Below are 21,602 nucleotides of genomic sequence, written 5' to 3'. Positions count from 1 at the left end.
TTTTTATATATCATATTGTGCCAGAGACGTACATTGACTAGTACATGAAGTTTTCCTCACCTCAATGTGTAGATTCTTGTCCGACTTTGTAGGGTAGACCTTTTCCGGCTTCTGACTGTACTCAGCGGATGCTTTATATAATTATTTTTCCTATAGTTTGTCTTTTGCAGGATTCACACTCAGGACCAGGGGTATAAAGGGCAGAAACACTAACAGTGAGCCACAGGCTGCCTCTTTTTTTTTTTTTTTCTTTTTTTTTTCTTTTCACAGTCCTAATGTACTGGTCTAGACAAACAAACATATAGACATATATATATATATATATATATATATATATATATATATATATATCACAAAAAAACTGAAAAACTAAAATTAAAGGGGTTGTCCAGTTTTCTGAATCCTTACAGTGAGTACACGGCACGCTGTCAGGATTCTCCAGTGGCAGCGAGAGCAGGCTGTGATTTACATACATGTGATCACATGCCGACTAGACGTGCTTGGCCCCTCGCAGTTCTCTTCAGTCTAGTCGGATCGGACCAGACATATGCAAAGCTTGCGTTCACATAACCGCTCGCTTCCTCCGCCGGCATTGTAGAATCCTGACAGTGTGTGGTGCGCGCAGTATTAGGATTGAGAAACCTGCAATCACTCTATGTAACTTTTTGCAGACTCCCTGAACTTTCAGGAAAGTTTATTGTTTTTCTATAAAGTTCCTAAAGATGATCCATATTTGTAAACAAAACCTGACAAACCAGTAAACAGCGCGTACACGTCAGTCGTCCGTGCAATCGTGACAATCCGTGCAATACAATGTATCCATTATTTTTGGCCACGACTAAAAAAATAAATAAATTTGGAGCTATTGTTTTTTTTTTCTTCTTCTTCTTCTGCATTTAACCCTTAGGCTATGTGCACACGTTGCGGATTCTGCTGCGTTTCTGCAGCGGTTTTGACCCTGCGGAAACGCAGCAGTTCCGCAGACATTGTACAGTACAACGTTAGCCTATGGCAGTTCAAATCCGCTGTGCTCACGCTGCGGTTTTGCTGCGGTTTACAAACCGCAGCATGTCAATTATTTATGCAGATTCCGCAGCGGTTTCACACTTTTAACATAGTAGAGGTATGAAACCGCAGGCTAATCCGCAGGAAAACCGCAGGTCACTTTACCTGCGGTTTTACCTGTGGATCCGCGTGGAAAAACCCGCAGGTGAATCCGCAGCGTGTGCACATAGCCTTAATTAAAGTTAATATAAAGTGTAACGCTGTCATGTGTGTATGGGTAAATGTCGCCTAAAATAATTTGCAAAAAAAAAAAAAGTTTAGGTAAAAATAGAAAAGTTCAAAAGTTCTGACAATAAATATGGAAACGAAAATTTCCAAGGATTAAACTAGAAACTTTGCAGCAGACAGAAGCCTCTCTTTTTCTTAAGGGCGCGTTCACACATGGTAAGATTTTTGCCAGCTTGCATTGCCGGTGTCCGCCTCTGCTTTTTCGCTTTTCTTGCCGCCATTGTGATGATTTCTGTGATTTGCACGCTCGGTTTCCTAACCTCTCATTTCTCTTCGTGTCACCAGGAAAGTAATGACATCCTGTTAGTGGATTTAAACACTGAAATCGACACCAATCAGAACTGTGTCAAAGGGAATCCTTTCACCTCCAATGGCATCCTCCACTCCTCCTCCTCCTCCTCCTCTTCTTCTATTCCGCATCCCAAAGCGCAGTCGCCTTTCTCGCCTGACAACCCATTCGCTTCCAACCTCAGCTTCTTCCCCGCGCCTAATCCAGATCCATTCTGCGATGACCCGTTTGCTGCTAAAAATCAATCAGCCTCTGTCTCTTCTTCAGTTGATTCTTCCAAATCTGTCAATCATAAGGCGGAAAGCGTCACGAACGGCCCCGCGGCTAACGGCGCCCTCGCCGACGACATTGAGTTTGGACAGCAGTTTGACCAAATTTCGGGCCAATCTGGTAAACAAGAAACCAAGTCAGACCAGTGGCCCTGTACAGCTTGCCAGTCAGGGCCGGTGACGAGGACTCACAACGGTGCGGTAGGACACGGTCAATATAGTTCTGCGGGCAGGTCCCAGCCTGACCCCTTCATAGAATCCCCGTCCCAAGGAGGGGACGTGCAAAACGGATCACGAAGGAATTCGGAGGGGAGCAGCGGACACAAGAAGGACAATGGCAGTCCGCATCCCGCAGACCCTATAACTATTAGCCCCCCGCCGCAAAGCGCCAAACACGGAAGAGGAAGGAGAAGCGTCAAGGTGATTACAATGTCCGTCCACGCAATGAAAAGCAAGTGTAATGTACAGATGTAGCAGAGCCGAGGCGTTTATGTAAAGATGTAAATATGAAGTCTAATCTCGGTATTAAATTCTGCAACTTTCTTTGCAATTTCTCCCCATTTTTAAGGTCTCTGCTGTTAGTGAATGAGAACAATCTACAGATTCAGGAACCCGGTATATATCTAGTCCTGCTCTCAGCTAATACATTGTATCCAGTGCAGACAATGCTCTGTGACTCCAGACTGATACAATGTATCCAGTGCGGACAATGCTCTGTGACTCCAGACTGATACAATGTATCCAGTGCGGACAATGCTCTGTGACTCCAGACTGATACATTGTATCCAGTGCGGACAATGCTCTGTGACTCCAGTCTGATACATTGTATCCAGTGCAGACAATGCTCTGTGACTCCAGACTGATACATTGTATCCAGTGCAGACAATGCTCTGTGACTCCAGTCTGATACATTGTATCCAGTGCAGACAATGCTCTGTGACTCCAGACTGATACATTGTATCCAGTGCAGACAATGCTCTGTGACTCCAGTCTGATACATTGTATCCAGTGCAGACAATGCTCTGTGACTCCAGAATGATACAATGTCCAGTGCAGACAATGTTCTGTGACTCCAGACTGATACATTGTATCCAGTGCGGACAATGCTTTTTGACTCCAGACTGATACACTGTATCCAGTGCAGACAATGCTCTGTGACTCCAGACTGATACATTGTATCCAGTGCAGACAATGCTCTGTGACTCCAGTCTGATACATTGTATCCAGTGCAGACAATGCTCTGTGACTCCAGACTGATACACTGTATCCAGTGCAGACAATGCTCTGTGACTCCTGACTGATATATTGTATCCAGTGCAGACAATGCTCTGTGACTCCAGTCTGATACATTGTATCCAGTGCGGACAATGCTCTGTGACTCCAGACAGATACAATGTATCCAGTGCGGACAATGCTCTGTGACTCCAGACAGATACAATGTATCGAGCTCAGACAATGCTCTGTGACTCCAGACTGATACACTGTATCCAGTGCAGACAATGCTCTGTGACTCCAGTCTGATACATTGTATCCAGTGCAGACAATGCTCTGTGACTCCAGACTGATACATTGTATCCAGAGCGGACAATGCTCTGTGACTCCAGACTGATACATTGTTTCCAGTGCAGACAATGCTCTGTGACTCCAGACTGATACACTGTATCCAGTGCGGACAATGCTCTGTGACTCCAGACAGATACAATGTATCGAGCTCAGACAATGCTCTGTGACTCCAGACTGATACACTGTATCCAGTGCAGACAATGCTCTGTGACTCCAGTCTGATACATTGTATCCAGTGCAGACAATGCTCTGTGACTCCAGACTGATACATTGTATCCAGAACGGACAATGCTCTGTGACTCCAGACTGATACATTGTTTCCAGTGCAGACAATGCTCTGTGACTCCAGACTGATACATTGTATCCGGTGCAGACAACGCTCTGTGACTCCAGACTGATACATTGTATCCAGTGCAGACAATGCTCTGTGACTCCAGACTGATACATTGTATCCAGTGCAGACAACGCTCTGTGACTCCAGACTGATACATTGTATCCAGTGCAGACAATGCTCTGTGACTCCAGACTGATACATTGTATCCAGTGCAGACAATGCTCTGTGACTCCAGACTGATACATTGTATCCAGTGCAGACAATGCTCTGTGACTCCAGACTGATAGATTGTATCCAGTGCGGACAATGCTCTGTGACTCCAGACTGATACATTGTATCCAGTGGAGACAATGCTCTGTGACTCCAGACTGATAGATTGTATCCAGTGCAGACAATGCTCTGTGACTCCAGACTGATAGATTGTATCCAGTGCGGACAATGCTCTGTGACTCCAGACTGATACATTGTATCCAGTGCAGACAATGCTCTGTGACTCCAGACTGATACAATGTATCCAGTGCAGACAATGCTTTGTGACTCCAGGCTGATACATTGTATCCAGTGCGGACAATGCTCTGTGACTCCAGACTGATACACTGTATCCAGTGCGGACAATGTTCTGTGACTCCAGACTGATACAATGTATCCAGTGCAGACAATGCTCTGTGACTCCAGACTGATAGATTGTATCCAGTGCGGACAATGCTCTGTGACTCCAGACTGATACATTGTATCCAGTGCAGACAATGCTCTGTGACTCCAGACTGATACATTGTATCCGGTGCAGACAACGCTCTGTGACTCCAGACTGATACATTGTATCCAGTGCAGACAATGCTCTGTGACTCCAGACTGATACATTGTATCCAGTGCAGACAATGCTCTGTGACTCCAGACTGATACATTGTATCCAGTGCAGACAATGCTCTGTGACTCCAGACTGATAGATTGTATCCAGTGCGGACAATGCTCTGTGACTCCAGACTGATACATTGTATCCAGTGCAGACAATGCTCTGTGACTCCAGACTGATACAATGTATCCAGTGCAGACAGTGCTCTGTGACTCCAGACTGATACAATGTATCCAGTGCAGACAATGCTTTGTGACTCCAGGCTGATACATTGTATCCAGTGCGGACAATGCTCTGTGACTCCAGACTGATACACTGTATCCAGTGCGGACAATGTTCTGTGACTCCAGACTGATACAATGTATCCAGTGCAGACAATGCTCTGTGACTCCAGACTGATACACTGTATGCAGTGCAGACAATGCTCTGTGACCCCAGACTGATACATTGTATCCAGTGCAGACAATACTCTGTGACTCCAGACTGATACATTGTATCCAGTGCGGACAATGCTCTGTGACTCCAGACTGATACATTGTATCCAGTGCAGACAATGCTCTGTGACTCCAGACTGATACAATGTATCCTGTGCAGACAATGCTCTGTGACTCCAGACTGATACATTGTATCTAGTGCCGACAATGCTCTGTGACTCCAGACTGATACATTGTATCCAGAGCAGACAATACTCTGTGACTCCAGACTGATACAATGTTTCTAGTGCCGACAATGCTCTGTGACTCCAGATTGATACATTGTATCCAGTGCAGACAATACTCTGTGACTCCAGACTGATACATTGTATCCAGTGCGGACAATGCTCTGTGACTCCAGACTGATACATTGTATCCAGAGCAGACAATGCTCGGTGACTCCAGACTGATACACTGTATCCAGAGCAGACAATGCTCGGTGACTCCAGACTGATACACTGTATCCAGTGCAGACAATGCTCTGTGACTCCAGACTCATACAATGTATCCAGTGCAGACAATGCTCTGTGACTCCAGACTGATACAATGTATCCAGTGCAGACAATGCTCTGTGACTCCAGACTGATACATTGTATCCAGTGCGGACAATGCTCTGTGACTCCAGACTGATACATTGTATCCAGAGCAGACAATGCTCTGTGACTCCAGACTGATACATTGTATCCAGAGCAGACAATGCTCTGTGACTCCAGACTGATACACTGTTTCCACTGCAGACAATGCTCTGTGACTCCAGACTGATACAATGTATCCAGTGCAGACAATGCTCTGTGACTCCAGACTGATACATTGTATCCAGAGCAGACAATGCTCTGTGACTCCAGCCTGATACATTGTATCCAGTGCAGACAATGCTCTGTGACTCCAGACTGATACACTGTATCCAGTGCGGACAATGCTCTGTGACTCCAGACAGATACAATGTATCGAGCTCAGACAATGCTCTGTGACTCCAGACTGATACACTGTATCCAGTGCAGACAATGCTCTGTGACTCCAGACTGATACATTGTATCCAGTGCAGACAATGCTCTGTGACTCCAGTCTGATACATTGTATCCAGTGCAGACAATGCTCTGTGACTCCAGACTGATACACTGTATCCAGTGCGGACAATGCTCTGTGACTCCAGACAGATACAATGTATCGAGCTCAGACAATGCTCTGTGACTCCAGACTGATACACTGTATCCAGTGCAGACAATGCTCTGTGACTCCAGACTGATACATTGTATCCAGTGCAGACAATGCTCTGTGACTCCAGTCTGATACATTGTATCCAGTGCAGACAATGCTCTGTGACTCCAGACTGATACACTGTATCCAGTGCGGACAATGCTCTGTGACTCCAGACAGATACAATGTATCGAGCTCAGACAATGCTCTGTGACTCCAGACTGATACACTGTATCCAGTGCAGACAATGCTCTGTAACTCCAGTCTGATACATTGTATCCAGTGCAGACAATGCTCTGTGACTCCAGACTGATACATTGTATCCAGAGCGGACAATGCTCTGTGACTCCAGACTGATACATTGTTTCCAGTACAGACAATGCTCTGTGACTCCAGACTGATACATTGTATCCGGTGCAGACAATGCTCTGTGACTCCAGACTGATACATTGTATCCAGAGCGGACAATGCTCTGTGACTCCAGACTGATACATTGTATCCGGTGCAGACAACGCTCTGTGACTCCAGACTGATACAATGTATCCAGTGCAGACAATGCTCTGTGACTCCAGACTGATACATTGTATCCAGTGCGGACAATGCTCTGTGACTCCAGACTGATACATTGTATCCAGTGGAGACAATGCTCTGTGACGCCAGACTGATACAATGTATCCAGTGCAGACAATGCTCTGTGACTCCAGACTGATACATTGTATCCAGTGGAGACAATGCTCTGTGACTCCAGACTGATACAATGTATCCAGTGCAGACAATGCTCTGTGACTCCAGACTGATACTGTTTCCAGTGCAGACAATGCTCTGTGACTCCAGACTGATACAATGTATCCAGCGCAGACAATGCTCTGTGACTCCAGACTGATACACTGTATGCAGTGCAGACAATGCTCTGTGACCCCAGACTGATACATTGTATCCAGTGCAGACAATACTCTGTGACTCCAGACTGATACATTGTATCCAGTGCGGACAATGCTCTGTGACTCCAGACTGATACATTGTATCCAGAGCAGACAATGCTCTGTGACTCCAGACTGATACAATGTATCCTGTGCAGACAATGCTCTGTGACTCCAGACTGATACATTGTATCTAGTGCCGACAATGCTCTGTGACTCCAGACTGATACATTGTATCCAGAGCAGACAATACTCTGTGACTCCAGACTGATACAATGTTTCTAGTGCCGACAATGCTCTGTGACTCCAGATTGATACATTTTATCCAGTGCAGACAATACTCTGTGACTCCAGACTGATACATTGTATCCAATGCGGACAATGCTCTGTGACTCCAGACTGATACATTGTATCCAGAGCAGACAATGCTCGGTGACTCCAGACTGATACACTGTATCCAGAGCAGACAATGCTCGGTGACTCCAGACTGATACACTGTATCCAGTGCAGACAATGCTCTGTGACTCCAGACTGATACAATGTATCCAGTGCAGACAATGCTCTGTGACTCCAGACTGATACAATGTATCCAGTGCAGACAATGCTCTGTGACTCCAGACTGATACAATGTATCCAGTGCAGACAATGCTCTGTGACTCCAGACTGATACATTGTATCCAGTGCGGACAATGCTCTGTGACTCCAGACTGATACATTGTATCCAGAGCAGACAATGCTCTGTGACTCCAGACTGATACATTGTATCCAGAGCAGACAATGCTCTGTGACTCCAGACTGATACACTGTTTCCACTGCAGACAATGCTCTGTGACTCCAGACTGATACAATGTATCCAGTGCAGACAATGCTCTGTGACTCCAGACTGATACATTGTATCCAGAGCAGACAATGCTCTGTGACTCCAGCCTGATACAATGTATCCAGTGCAGACAATGCTTTGTGACTCCAGACTGATACAATGTATCCAGTGCAGACAATGCTCTGTGACTCCAGACTGATACACTGTATCTAGAGCAGACAATGCTCTGTGACTCCAGACTGATACATTGTATCCAGAGCAGACAATGCTCTGTGACTCCAGCCTGATACAATGTATCCAGTGCAGACAATGCTTTGTGACTCCAGACTGATACAATGTATCCAGTGCAGACAATGCTCTGTGACTCCAGACTGATACACTGTATCTAGAGCAGACAATGCTCTGTGACTCCAGACTGATACATTGTATCCAGTGCAGACAATGCTCTGTGACTCCAGACTGATACAATGTATCCAGTGCAGACAATGCTCTGTGACTCCAGACTGATACACTGTATCCAGTGCAGACAATGCTCTGTGACTCCAGACTGATACAATGTATCCAGTGCAGACAATGCTCTGTGACTCCAGACTGATACATTGTATCCAGTGCAGACAATGCTCTGTGACTCCAGACTGAAACACTGTATCCAGTGCAGACAATGCTCTGTGACTCCAGACTGATACACTGTATCTAGAGCAGACAATGCTCTGTGACTCCAGACTGATACATTGTATCCAGTGTAGACAATGCTCTGTGACTCCAGACTGATACGATGTATCCAGTGCAGACAATGCTCTGTGACTCCAGACTGATACACTGTATCCAGTGCAGACAATGCTCTCTGACTCCAGACTGATACAATGTATCCAGTGCAGACAATGCTCTGTGACTCCAGACTAAAACACTTTATCCAGTGCAGACAATGCTCTGTGACTCCAGACTGATACATTGTATCCAGTGCAGACAATGCTCTGTGACTCCAGACTGATACAATGTATCCAGTGCAGACAATGCTCTGTGACTCCAGACTGATACATTGTATCCAGTGCAGACAATGCTCTGTGACTTCAGACTGAAACACTGTATCCAGTGCAGACAATGCTCTGTGACTCCAGACTGATACATTGTATCCAGTGCAGACAATGCTCTGTGACTCCAGACTGAAACACTTTATCCAGTGCAGACAATGCTCTGTGACTCCAGACTGATACACTGTATCCAGTGCAGACAATGCTCTGTGACTCCAGACTGATACAATGTATCCAGTGCAGACAATGCTCTGTGACTCCAGACTGATACATTGTATCCAGTGCAGACAATGCTCTGTGACTTCAGACTGAAACACTGTATCCAGTGCAGACAATGCTCTGTGACTCCAGACTGATACATTGTATCCAGTGCAGACAATGCTCTGTGACTCCAGACTGAAACACTTTATCCAGTGCAGACAATGCTCTGTGACTCCAGACTGAAACACTTTATCCAGTGCAGACAATGCTCTGTGACTTCAGACTGATACACTGTATCCAGTGCAGACAATGCTCTGTGACTCCAGACTGATACAATGTATCCAGTGCAGACAATGCTCTGTGACTCCAGACTGATACATTGTATCCAGTGCAGACAATGCTCTGTGACTCCAGACTGAAACACTGTATCCAGTGCAGACAATGCTCTGTGACTCCAGACTGATACATTGTATCCAGTGCAGACAATGCTCTGTGACTCCAGACTGATACGATGTATCCAGTGCAGACAATGCTCTGTGACTCCAGACTGATACACTGTATCCAATGCAGACAATGCTTTGTGACTCCAGACTGATACAATATATCTAGTGGAGACAATGCTCTGTGAGCTAAACACATCAGTAGCAGCTGCACCGATCTCTCTGCTGGTTTGTTACAGTGTATCAGTCTGGAGTCCTGTTGTTTCACTCACAGAGCTTTGTCTGTCCTGGATACATTGTATCAGTTGAGAACCGCATTGGCAATGTACAAAGTTACTGTCTCTGTAGATTATTCTCATTCACTGACAGCAAGAAGAGATTGTGAAAATTTGAAGAAAAAAAGTTGCTGAACTTTTTATTTATTTAGTGACCTTTTTTTAACTTTACATAGAATTTGAGGTCATAGAAGGCAGAAATTGTAGATGGCAATGGTCCAACATAAAGGAATAGCGTAAGGGAGTTTTCTGACCCGACCAGGACTGCAATATCGTCCTTATGATAGGTCAGCAATATCCAATCTTTGGGGGGCGCTTAGTTCACTGTGGCCAGATGTAGCCATGACAGTACAGCACCATTCACTGTGTAGTGTGTAGTGGCCGTTCTCAGTACTGCAGCTCAGCGCCTATTAAAGTGAATGTGATCTGACCTGCAGTACCTAAAGCGGCCACTATACAGAGTACGGCGCTGTGCTGTTCAGGTTCTGATCCATTCGGGTTTCAGATGTCAAACCCTCTCCAATCTGATATTGATTACCTCTATCCTAAGGGTCTGGAATTTGATTTACTAATTTCTTTTTTGTCTAATCATTTGTGCATGTAAAATCTACAGCATATTATTGTAGGTGGCACATGGATGACGTTTCACTAATCTAATCCTAATCCACGCGCTTTGGGTTTTGCTATGTACTGATATTGACCTGCAATCGGCGTTTTCATATTTGTTGCAGTTTTTCAGTTTTCAATGTAACGGGGGATGAAATCTGCAGCAAATGCACAAGTAACAGGGGCCGGATTTTGCTGCTTGCAATGGAGTAAAGTCTGCTGTTATGGATGAGTCACCGAAGGAGGAAAAAACAAAAATAATAGCTAAGTCCAGAAAACCAGAGAAGTTGGCAGCTATCGGATTGCAGACCTCTGAACCTATCCACAACACCTAGCAGTAGCCGTGGGGGGTTCCTACGGTGCCCTAGACCCCTCGATCACAGCCGGAGAACTAAATTAGCCTAAAGACAGAAAGGGGAAATCTAATCTGCCCCAGAGCAGACCCCAAAGCAATAGGCAGCCCCCAACATATAATGACTGTGAAGCAAGATGAAAAACACTAACACAGATAGAAAGATAGGTTGAGCAAATGATGGGACCCAAGCTAACTAAATAGGACAGGATAGAAAAGCTGCTGTCTGCAATCCACAAAAACCCTATCCAAAAATGAACCAACAGACTGATAGGAAAAACAGGCCCTGAAGTCGCTAGGCTTCAAAAAGACTATATCAGCACTCAGGTATATTCTGAAGACAGAGCCAGAGATCAACAGATCAGAGGCAAAAATAGAATTCAGCTCACCCCCGGCCGGGGATGGCTGAACTCCAAAAAACAAGGCAAACAAAACCAGAACTAAAGTGTACAAAACTCAGAGCAAAACTTAGCTTTGAGAAGCAGAAATCAGACTGGTCTCCAAAAATCCAGCAGAAAAATCACCTGCAAGGCAGCAGGGCGTCGGCTGCCTTATATCCAGTCATCAGTTCCTGTGACCCAGTCATCATCTACCTGCTCAGCTGTTTGGTAATCAGCCTCACTACCTTCCTTTGCCAGAAGAGGGAGTTCATCAGACCTCACTGGTGAAGGGAAAAATGAACTCACAACAGTACCTCCCCCTTGAGGAGGGGTCACCGAACCCTCATCCATGCCACCAGGGCGATCAGGGTGAGCCCGATGAAAGGCACGCACCAATCTTTCGGCATGAATATCAGAGGCAGAGACCCAGGAATTATCCTCCTGACCATAACCCTTCCACTTAACCAAATACTGGAGTCTCCGTCTAGCCAGACGGGAATCCAGTATCTTCTCTACCTCATACTCCATGTTACCGTCAACCAATACAGGGTCAGGAGGTGCCACCCCAGGAACTACTGGTTCAACAAACCTCTTCAACAAGGACTTATGGAACACATTATGAATCTTAAACGTGACAGGAAGAGCCAACCGAAAAGAGACCGGAGTAATAATCTCCAAAATCTTGTAAGGTCCAATAAATCTAGGCTTAAACTTAGGAGAAGCCACCTTCATAGCAATATTTTTTGATGACAACCAAACCATATCACCCACCTTGAACTGGGGACCAATGTTCCTATGCCGGTTGGAAAACCGCTGGGCCTTTTCCTGGGAGAGAGACAACTTATCCACCACTTGGTCCCAGATCTGGTGCATTCTCTCCACCACAGTGTCAACACCTGGGCAGGCAGAAGGCTCCACCTGCCCTGAAGAAAATCGAGGATGAAACCCAAAGTTACAAAAAAAAGGTGACATCAAAGTGGCAGAACTAGCTCTATTATTTAAAGCAAATTCGGCCAAGGGCAAAAATGAAACCCAATCATCCTGATCAGCCGAAATAAAACATCTCAAATACGACTCCAAAGTCTGGTTTGTTCTCTCCGTCTGCCCGTTGGTCTGAGGGTGAAACGCAGAGGAGAAGGACAACTGAATTCCCAGCTTGGAACAGAAAGTCCTCCAAAATCTAGACACAAACTGAACTCCTCTGTCAGACACAATGTTCTCAGGAATCCCGTGCAAGCGAACTACCTGTTGCAAAAACAAGGGCACCAACTCAGAGGAAGATGGCAACTTAGGGAGTGGTACAAGATGGACCATCTTAGAGAATCTATCACAAATCACCCAAATAACAGTCATTCTCTGAGAGACAGTCATATCAGAGATAAAATCCATTGAAATATGGGTCCATGGCCTCTTGGGCACCGGCAAAGGCATCAAAAACCCACTAGAGCGAGAACAAGGTTTAGACCGGGAGCAAGTCCCACAGGACTGCACAAAATTCCTGACATCACGAGACAAGGCGGGCCACCAAAAAGACCGACTCACCAGATCTCTAGTACCAAAAATACCTGGATGACCAGCCAATGCAGAGCAATGAACTTCAGACATCACTCTCTTCCTCCACTGGTCAGGAACATATAACTTTCCACTGGGACAACGCTCAGGTTTGTCCTCCTGAAACTCTTCCAGAGCACGTCTCAAATCGGGCGAGATGGCAGAAAGAACTACCCCCTCGCCTAAGATGGTAGCAGGCTTGGTCACATCAGGAGAATCAGCAAAGAAGCTCCTAGAGAGGGCGTCTGCCTTGACATTCTTAGTGCCAGGAAGAAAAGAGACCACAAAATCAAAACGTGTGAAAAACAAGGCCCACCTAGCCTGTCTAGGATTCAAGCGTTTGGCCGACTCCAGGTAAATCAAATTCTTGTGGTCAGTAAGGACCACGACCTGGTGTTTAGCTCCCTCCAACCAATGTCTCCACTCCTCAAATGCCCATTTCATGGCCAACAGTTCCCGATTCCCCACATCATAGTTACGTTCGGATGGGGAGAACTTTCGGGAAAAGAAAGCACAGGGATTCATTTTAGATGCCACAGGATCTTTTTGGGACAAAACAGCTCCTGCACCAATCTCAGAGGCGTCCACCTCTACCTGAAACGGGAGTGAGACATCAGGTTGCCGCAGAACCGGAGCAGAAGTGAATCTTCGCTTCAGCTCCTGAAAGGAAGAAACAGCCTCCGGAGACCAATTCAGCACATCAGCACCCTTCTTAGTCAAATCAGTCAATGGCTTGGCAATACTAGAAAAATTAGCTATAAATTTCCGATAAAAATTAGCAAAACCCAAAAACTTCTGGAGGGCCTTCAAAGAAGTGGGCTGAACCCAATCATAAATGGCCTGTACCTTGGCCGGGTCCATTTCAATAGTTCACGGAGACAAAATGAATCCCAAAAATGAAATCCTCTGTACCCCAAAAAGGCATTTCGATCCCTTGACATGCAGGGAATTCTCCCTCAAAATCCGGAACACAGTCCGAACATGTTCCACATGAGAGTCCCATCCTTGGAAAAGATCAAAATATCATCCAGATAGATAATCAAAAATTTATCCACAAAGTCTCGGAAAATATCGTTCATGAAGGATTGGAAGACAGAAGGGGCATTAGTGAGCCCAAAAGGCATCACCAGGTACTCAAAATGTCCCTCCGGAGTATTAAACGCCGTCTTCCAATTCATCCCCATGCTTAATGCGAATAAGATTATACGCCCCCCTGAGGTCAAGCTTGGTAAACCAGCAAGCACCTTTAACTCTGGAGAATAGATCAGAAATCAGGGGTAACGGATACTGATATTTAACAGTAATTTTGTTGAGGGCACGATAGTCAATAGAAGGCCTTAATGAACCATCTTTTTTAGCCACGAAAAAAACCCCAGCACCTAAGGGTGAAGAGGATGGTCTAATATGACCCTTCTCCAACGACTCCTTAATATAGGATCGCATAGCCTCGTGCTCGGGTACATTTACACCCCGGGCTCGGCTCAATTGCACAGTCATAACTCCTATGAGGAGGCAAAGACGCAGACTCATTCTCACTAAATACCTCATAAAAGTCAGCCAAATAGTCAGGAACATCATGCGACTGAGGAGAGGTGGAGAAAACAGGAGCATCACTAAGGGCACACCGACAACCCCAACTCACCACAGACACAGATTTCCAATCCAAAACTGGATTATGGATTTGCAACCAGGGAAACCCCAGAACAATGGTATCATGCAAATTATGCAACACCAAAAATCTGCAATTTTCTTGATGGTCTGGGGCGACCCACATTGCCACCTGGGTCCAAAACAGGTTTATTTTTCGCCAAAGGAGTCGCATCAATACCCCTCAAAGGGATAGGCGTCCGCAAAGGCGTCATAGGAAATCCACAACGTTTAGCAAAATCCAAGTCCATCAGGTTCAGAGCTGCTCCCGAATCCACAAAAGCCTTGGCGGAAAATGTGGACAGGGAGCAGATCAGAGTAATTGCCAGAAGAAACTTAGGTTGAACACCACCCACAGAAAACGTGTGAGCACAACGTTTCTCTCATTTAGGCCAGACAGAAATAATATGAGAGGCATCTCCACAAAAAAAACACAGCTTATTACGCCTTCTGAACTCCTGACGTTGCGCCCTGGACAAAACTCTATCACATTGCATAGGTTCAGACATTTGTTCAACAGGTGGCAACACCTCTCGTGCGGTCTTGCGTTCACGCAAACGCCGATCAACCTGAATCGGTAATGACATAGAATCGTCAAGACCAGAGGGAACAGGAAATCCCACCATAGTATCTTTTACGGTTTCTGACAAACCTTTCCGAAAGAGAGCTGCCAAGGCATCATCATTCCAGGTAGTAAGGACCGCCCACTTTCTGAATTTTTGACAGTACAACTCTGCAGAATCCCGACCCTGGCTCAATGCCAACAGGGCCTTTTCAGCCTGATCAATAGCATTAGGTTGATTCTGTTATAGATGAGTCACCGAAGGAGGAAAAAACAAAAATAATAGCTAAGTCCAGAAAACCAGAGAAGTTGGAAGCTATCGGATTGCAGACCCCTGAACCTATCCACAACAACTAGCAGTAGTTGTGGGGGGTTCCTACGATGCCCTAGACCCCTCGATCACAGCCGGAGAACTAAATTAGCCTAAAGACAGAAAGGGGAAATCTAAACTGCCCCAGAGCAGACCCCAAAGCAATAGGCAGCCCCCAACATATAATGACTGTGAAGCAAGATGAAAAACACTAACACAGATAGAAAGATAGGTTGAGCAAATGATGGGGCCCAAGCTAACTAAATAGGACAGGATAGAAAAGCTGCTGTCTGCAATCCGCAAAAACCCTATCCAAAAATGAACCAACAGACTGATAGGAAAAACAGGCCCTGAAGTCGCTAGGCTTCAAAAAGACTATATCAGCACTCAGGTATATTCTGAAGACAGAGCCAGAGATCAACAGATCAGAGGCAAAAATGGAATTCAGCTCACCCCCGGCCGGGGATGGCTGAACTCCAAAAAGCAAGGCAAACAAAACCAGAACTAAAGTGTACAAAAGGCAGAGCAAAACTTAGCTTTGAGAAGCAGAAATCAGACTGGTCTCCAAGAATCCAGCAGGAAAATCACCGGCAAGGCAGCAGGGCTTTGGCTGCCTTATATCCAGTCATCAGTTCCTGTGACCCAGTCATCATCTACCTGCTCAGCTGTTTGGTAATCAGCCTCACTACCTTCCTTTGCCAGAAGAGGGAGTTCATCAGACCTCACTGGTGAAGGGAAAAATGAACTCACAACAGTATGCCACTTGGGGATTTACCCAAATACACTGGTAATCACCCTGAGACCACCCTAAAACAAGATGGAAGGGCATATTCGTATCCTAATCACCCCCCGATCTGTTGTTTTCAATTATAATGGGGTCCCTTCAGGTTTCTGTCTACTTGAAAGTCGGTTACACTTCGCGTGTCTTGGAATGTGACCATATGGCCCTCAGAGTCCTAATGGGGACGCCAGGCAGCAGAGCCGAATAAATGGCAAATGATACAAATATTTCACTCCATGGCGCCAGATTCATTATTGCATTTGCCCCCTTTTTTTTGTCTGATTTTTAGTTTTGATCATTTTTCTTTGTGCTTTTGGGGTCAAAATTCAACATTTTGCATTTTATTTTTTTTTGTCACTTTTTTTTATTTATTTTTTTATTTATTTAATTTTTTTTTGTATCGTGGAATTAAAATTATTTTTTCAAAATGACTACACGCAGTTCAAGATTATTTTCCCGCAAAATATTTATTCTTTTCTTTTATAACTCTCTTTTTTTAATCTTTATTCTTTTCTTTTATAACCCTCTTTTTTTTAAACTTTTATTCTTTTCTTTTATAACCCTCTTTTTTTTAAACTTTTATTCTTTTCTTTTATAACCCTCTTTTTTTTAAACTTTTATTCTTTTCTTTTATAACCCACTTTTTTTTTTTTAATCTTTATTCTTTTCTTTTATAACCCTCTTTTTTTATTCTTTATTCTTTTAACTTTATTTATTTTTTTTTTTTTTTACAAGTTTTTAGCATAAAAAGTCCCCTGTTCCTATAAAATGTTGCGCAAATTTTTTTTTTAAAAGTTGTGATCAATGAATCAGAGAAAAACTTCTGGAAGCCCCAAACCCACAAAATGCAAAACATAATAATAAATAAACAGGTTTAATAAATGGTGCGAAATGGGAAAAAAAACTGGAAAAAATTCCAAAACTAAACAACAGAAATGCACAAATGCAATAAGGAATTGGGTCCGATTCATCATGTTTTTTTCTTCACTCTACATTGTGGTTGTTGTTGTTTTTTTTTTTCCAGTCTTTTATCTTTGTTTGCTGTTGCTTTTTTTTTATGAGATTATGAACTGTTCAGTTAAAATCTTTTTTATCTTTTCTTTTATTACTTCTGGTGAAATTTTCTTGATGTAATGAACGACTCTAAACTCTCTGGCCCTGTTAAAGATTTTTCAAATTTTTTTTTTTAAAGTTGTCGAAAAGCAGAAATTGTTCTAAAAGAATAAAAGAACCAATATTCACTTGCGCTTCAGGGCTCCCCGTCAGATCCGCCGGGGTTTTGACAAATAGTATAAGTTTTTTTAGAACAGTTTTTTCCGTTGAACAACTTTTTGCCGACCCCGGACGGCGTCTTTATCTGTAAGACTTTGATTTTTCATTAACAATTAATTGACACTAAACTATTTTCCGTCTGTTGCTTTGTGCCGCCTCGTCCATGTAGCACGGGTAAGTTCCGCATTTTACTCTTTGTATCATTGTTTATTGCAGAATGATAGTAAATCCGGTTGTCGGTCAGGGGGTCATTTTGATTTTTAGCTTAAGATCAATGGGGGTCTGTTTCCTGATCAACTGATCGAGACGATCAAGCAGCGCTTTCCGTTCACTGTTTACTGGGCACAGCGCCGGCATTGTGTAGTGGCTGTGCCTGGTACTGCAGCTCAGCAGAGCAATGTTTGCCCCCCTATTGAGCCTCTACATGGCTTCGCTGGCGCTTGAATGTAAGCGCAACACTTCTTGCCCTTTGATCTCGGGGGGGGAAATGTCAGGATCTAGGCCCCTATTAATCAAAACAGTAGCTACAATATATCAAAAATTAAAATAGTTGTCCACTTCTTATAGTTATTTTACAAGTTGGCACATAATGGAAATAATAAAAAAAAATACTTTCCTACTGGACCCCGTCACCGCTCCATATTTCTGGTGTCCCCTGCCTTATCTACAGGTTGAACTGAATTGCATGGGATTAAGCTGCAGTACCAGACACAACCTGTGAGCAGGGGTGGTGCTGTGTTTGGGGGGAAAAAAAAGCAGGCATTTTTTTCTAATCTTAGAATATCCCCTTTCTTAGTTTATTTTTCCACATTGGCAAAACCATATATCATGATTATATCTTTTTAGAAATCCTTATATAATAATTTTCTCTTCTACAGCCAACTTCTGATGACATATTTGGGTCGGATATTTTCTCTTCAAATTCCGGGGCAAATCCTGAGGCAGCCTCGCCTGTAGCTCTTCCACCCCCTCCGAGCGCAGTACAGCCCAATCCTCTGGATCTTTTCAATAAAACCGGTCTGTCCACCATTCCGACTATGGGAAGTCCCGGTGAGTGGGGAACGTTCGGTGCTCCGGTATCATCTGTGATGGTGGTTGGGTTAAATATGAGAGAACTTCGAAGAAACCTTAGGCAATCCAGTTGACACGTTTAACTCAAGGAGGTCTACTTGACCCGGTGGCCCGTGTTGTGGCTGGATCTGGTGTTTGTTGTAGGACCAAGGTCTTCCATCATGGACCTGGCAAACCTTACATTTATGGTCTTTTTGGAAAACTTTTTATCACGATGAACCCACTGATTTTTTTCTTTCATTACCTGACCAACCTTTACAGTTTTGATGGGTTTTCAAAGATTTGTGCCATTTTGGAAAAACGTTTTTGTAGGAAAATGAAGACGAGGCCTTTCACCCTGTCATCTGCTTCTTCCTTAAATTTCCTGGGTCCGGGGAGTGAGTCCCAGTTACGTAACACGGCCAATGACCATGACAGTCCATTAACGCACAGTGGTAGCCAATCTTGGCATGACCCAATATGACCATGCCGTGATCGTCTGTCATTGACTTGTGAGGTCACACCACCATGCTTCTGACATCACTCGTCAAAGATCTTAAAAAAAGGACCAGTGATTGTCGTTTTCAAGACTTGTGGACTTATGAGTCCAGTGGACGATCCTCTTCAGTGATTGACATTAGGACCGCCCAATGGACCGAAGCCCAAAATGAGCACGCGTTTTATACATTTAATCAGTGGTTAATTGGACAAAAACATACTTTAGCCAATCTAAGGTGGACCCCTACTTCTCCCCTTAACCTACCTTCAGCTGCATAGATCAATTCATGGAAGATGGCAGCTTATTTTGGAACATACCGATCACTAGTATATAAATATCAAGCCTAATTTCTAGAAATAACCCCTTAAAAATAATTTTATCTCAGGATATTTGCTATTGCACCCAGTGATCAACTGTGATCGAATCCGAAAGCAACTGTTGGATTTCCCTGCAGTGCCACCACTGGAGAAATAAAGTATTACACCTTTCTCATTCAAATGAAGGGAATGACTGTGTAATGTATAAATGAGGGTCCTCCAGAGTGAGAGACACTCTTTATATCGTAGGAGTATAAGTTAAAAAAGAAGGTTTTAATTATTTTTTTTTTCCTTTCAGGCTCTCTGCCAATGACTTCACCCCAGACTCAGCAGTGGAATCCGCAGCCTTTGATTTATGGCCAAGCACCAGCTACAATTGCCAACCCTGCTTTGGCGGCACAAAATGGTTACAACCAAGCAAATATTTTCTCTGCTCCATCAGGGATGACATCCTGGAGCCAGCCGTCACCGTTTATAGTTCCTCCGCCAGTACCAAATCCCCCAATGTGGAATCAGCCAGTTCCAACATGGAACCAACAGACAACCAACCCCTTCCAAATGAACATGTTTCCAGCTAGTCCACCAACTTTACTCAACTCAACTCCGGGATTAATCCAGTCAGGTCCTGGTTTACACATTCCTCCACAACTACCGCCAAGACCAGCACCGATCAAGGAATCACCTAAAAAGGAAAGTGATGCTTTTACTGCTCTGGATCCATTGGGAGAGAAGGAAAGGAAGAATGTAAAGGATATGTTCAAAGACTATCAGTTGGCTAAGCCACCTGCCGTGCCGGCAAGGCGCGGGGAACAGCAGAATAACTCTATAAGCACTTCTGGAGCTTTTTCCAATTATTTTAACAGTAAAGTTGGAATTCCCCAAGAAAGTGCGGACCACGATGACTTTGACATTGGTCAACTATCTTCTAAGATTAATGGTAACTTGATATTTTTTTTATTTTTAGGCTCTATACACCTTACACCTTTACCCTTACCCTGCAGCTCAATGTGTTACATTCGGTTTCTTAGCTAGCCTCTAGCTTGAATTACAAGAGATGACCTTTTAATACAATTACAGCTTTAGTAATGTTATTGTGACCTGACCAAATTTTTTTTTTTTTTTTCAATTTACAAAACAGTCCAAAAATTATCCCTTTTTAGTAATTTGTGATCAGGCAAACTGATCTGTGCAGAATACTTAATCTGATGGTGTCGTTGTCAGAGGTAACATCATTCTACTGTGACTGAGATGAATCATGTGCCATATATTCCAGAAACACTCTCTTCTTCCTTCTCACTAATACGCTTGCCAGAGGCAAAGGAGAACAATTGTGGCCTGTGGTAGTAATACCTGGATGGCCGATGGTCATGGTCGTTGTTGTGCCTCTGCTACAGTTAGCAGCTCCCAAATTCTTACGTGTGTGTGTGTGTGTATATATAATATATATATACATATATATATATATATATATATATTATTTTTTTTCTTTTTTTTTTTTTTTTTTTTCTTTTACAACTCCCCTTTCTTTCACATTTTTTCTTGTACCGTACATTTTATATAACACTTATTATGAACATTTTGCAATTTTTTTCACCCCATCTTTGCCAAAATGTGAGTAACAAGAAATGTTTAGTACACGTAGAGAAGTCAAAAGAAAACTACAGTATAGGTTTGGTGTATATGGCTGTCAAATTGAACTAGTAAAACTGGTGCAGAAAAACCTAATGCACAGTTGAATGTCTACATACATGAAATGCTAAGTAGATAGGTACCCGTCCAGAAAGGAAAATGCACCAGAAGTTATCAAATTGGACTTTTGCAACATATTTTTCCAAAAATAAAGATATTTCTTCCAGCATGCACATTTTATAAGGTAGACATTCGCAGAGGTCTGGATTTTGGGGAATTTTATGTAAAAAAGAAAAAACAATTATTCCCCCATCACAAAAAATAAATGCAAAAAAGTGTTGCTTGATGGCCGCTTCATTCCCTGACTTGGCTTTTACACAGACTCTGATAGTCCCTCCTGATTGGCTGCTCTATACCATGTGATGTGATAGCTACAAGGTGTTATAAGGAAGCCTGCACATCTGTGCTTGAAGTCATGTGAGACTTTTGTGTCTGATGCAATCATTTTTGGCAATTCTTGTGAATTTGAATCTCAAAATTAGTTAAATTATGCAAATTTCTTAAAATTCAACACAAATTCGATTTGCATCAAATTGATTAGCTCATCTGTAATTGCAAACAATCTGTGTGTCTGTTCGTTGAAGGGGTTCTGTGATTACAGCTTCTTCTGCACTGATTCAGGTGACAG

At 43.7% G+C, this 21,602-nt stretch overlaps 1 protein-coding gene across 3 annotated transcripts in view; it reads left to right on the top strand.

The window, feature by feature from the left end:
- Positions 1-21,602, top strand: part of DAB2 (DAB adaptor protein 2) — a 105,127-nt gene that overhangs the window by 74,501 nt on the left and 9,024 nt on the right. For 2 of the 3 annotated variants that reach the window (XM_073562648.1, XM_073562649.1), the window contains exons 10-12: positions 1,579-2,271; positions 18,298-18,469; positions 19,584-20,222. In XM_073562648.1, the coding sequence (XP_073418749.1) occupies positions 1,579-2,271; positions 18,298-18,469; positions 19,584-20,222 (1,504 nt within the window). The remainder of the gene's footprint in view (positions 1-1,578; positions 2,272-18,297; positions 18,470-19,583; positions 20,223-21,602) is intronic. The other variant, XM_073562650.1, reaches the window with a different exon arrangement.

Source organism: Dendrobates tinctorius, unplaced genomic scaffold (assembly GCF_039654945.1).
Source record: "Dendrobates tinctorius isolate UK_male_01 unplaced genomic scaffold, ASM3965494v1 ptg000362l, whole genome shotgun sequence".
In the NCBI taxonomy this organism is placed as follows: domain Eukaryota; kingdom Metazoa; phylum Chordata; class Amphibia; order Anura; family Dendrobatidae; genus Dendrobates; species Dendrobates tinctorius.
The sequence above is the reverse complement of the archived record's forward strand: the minus strand, read 5'-3'. Positions and strand labels throughout refer to the sequence as shown.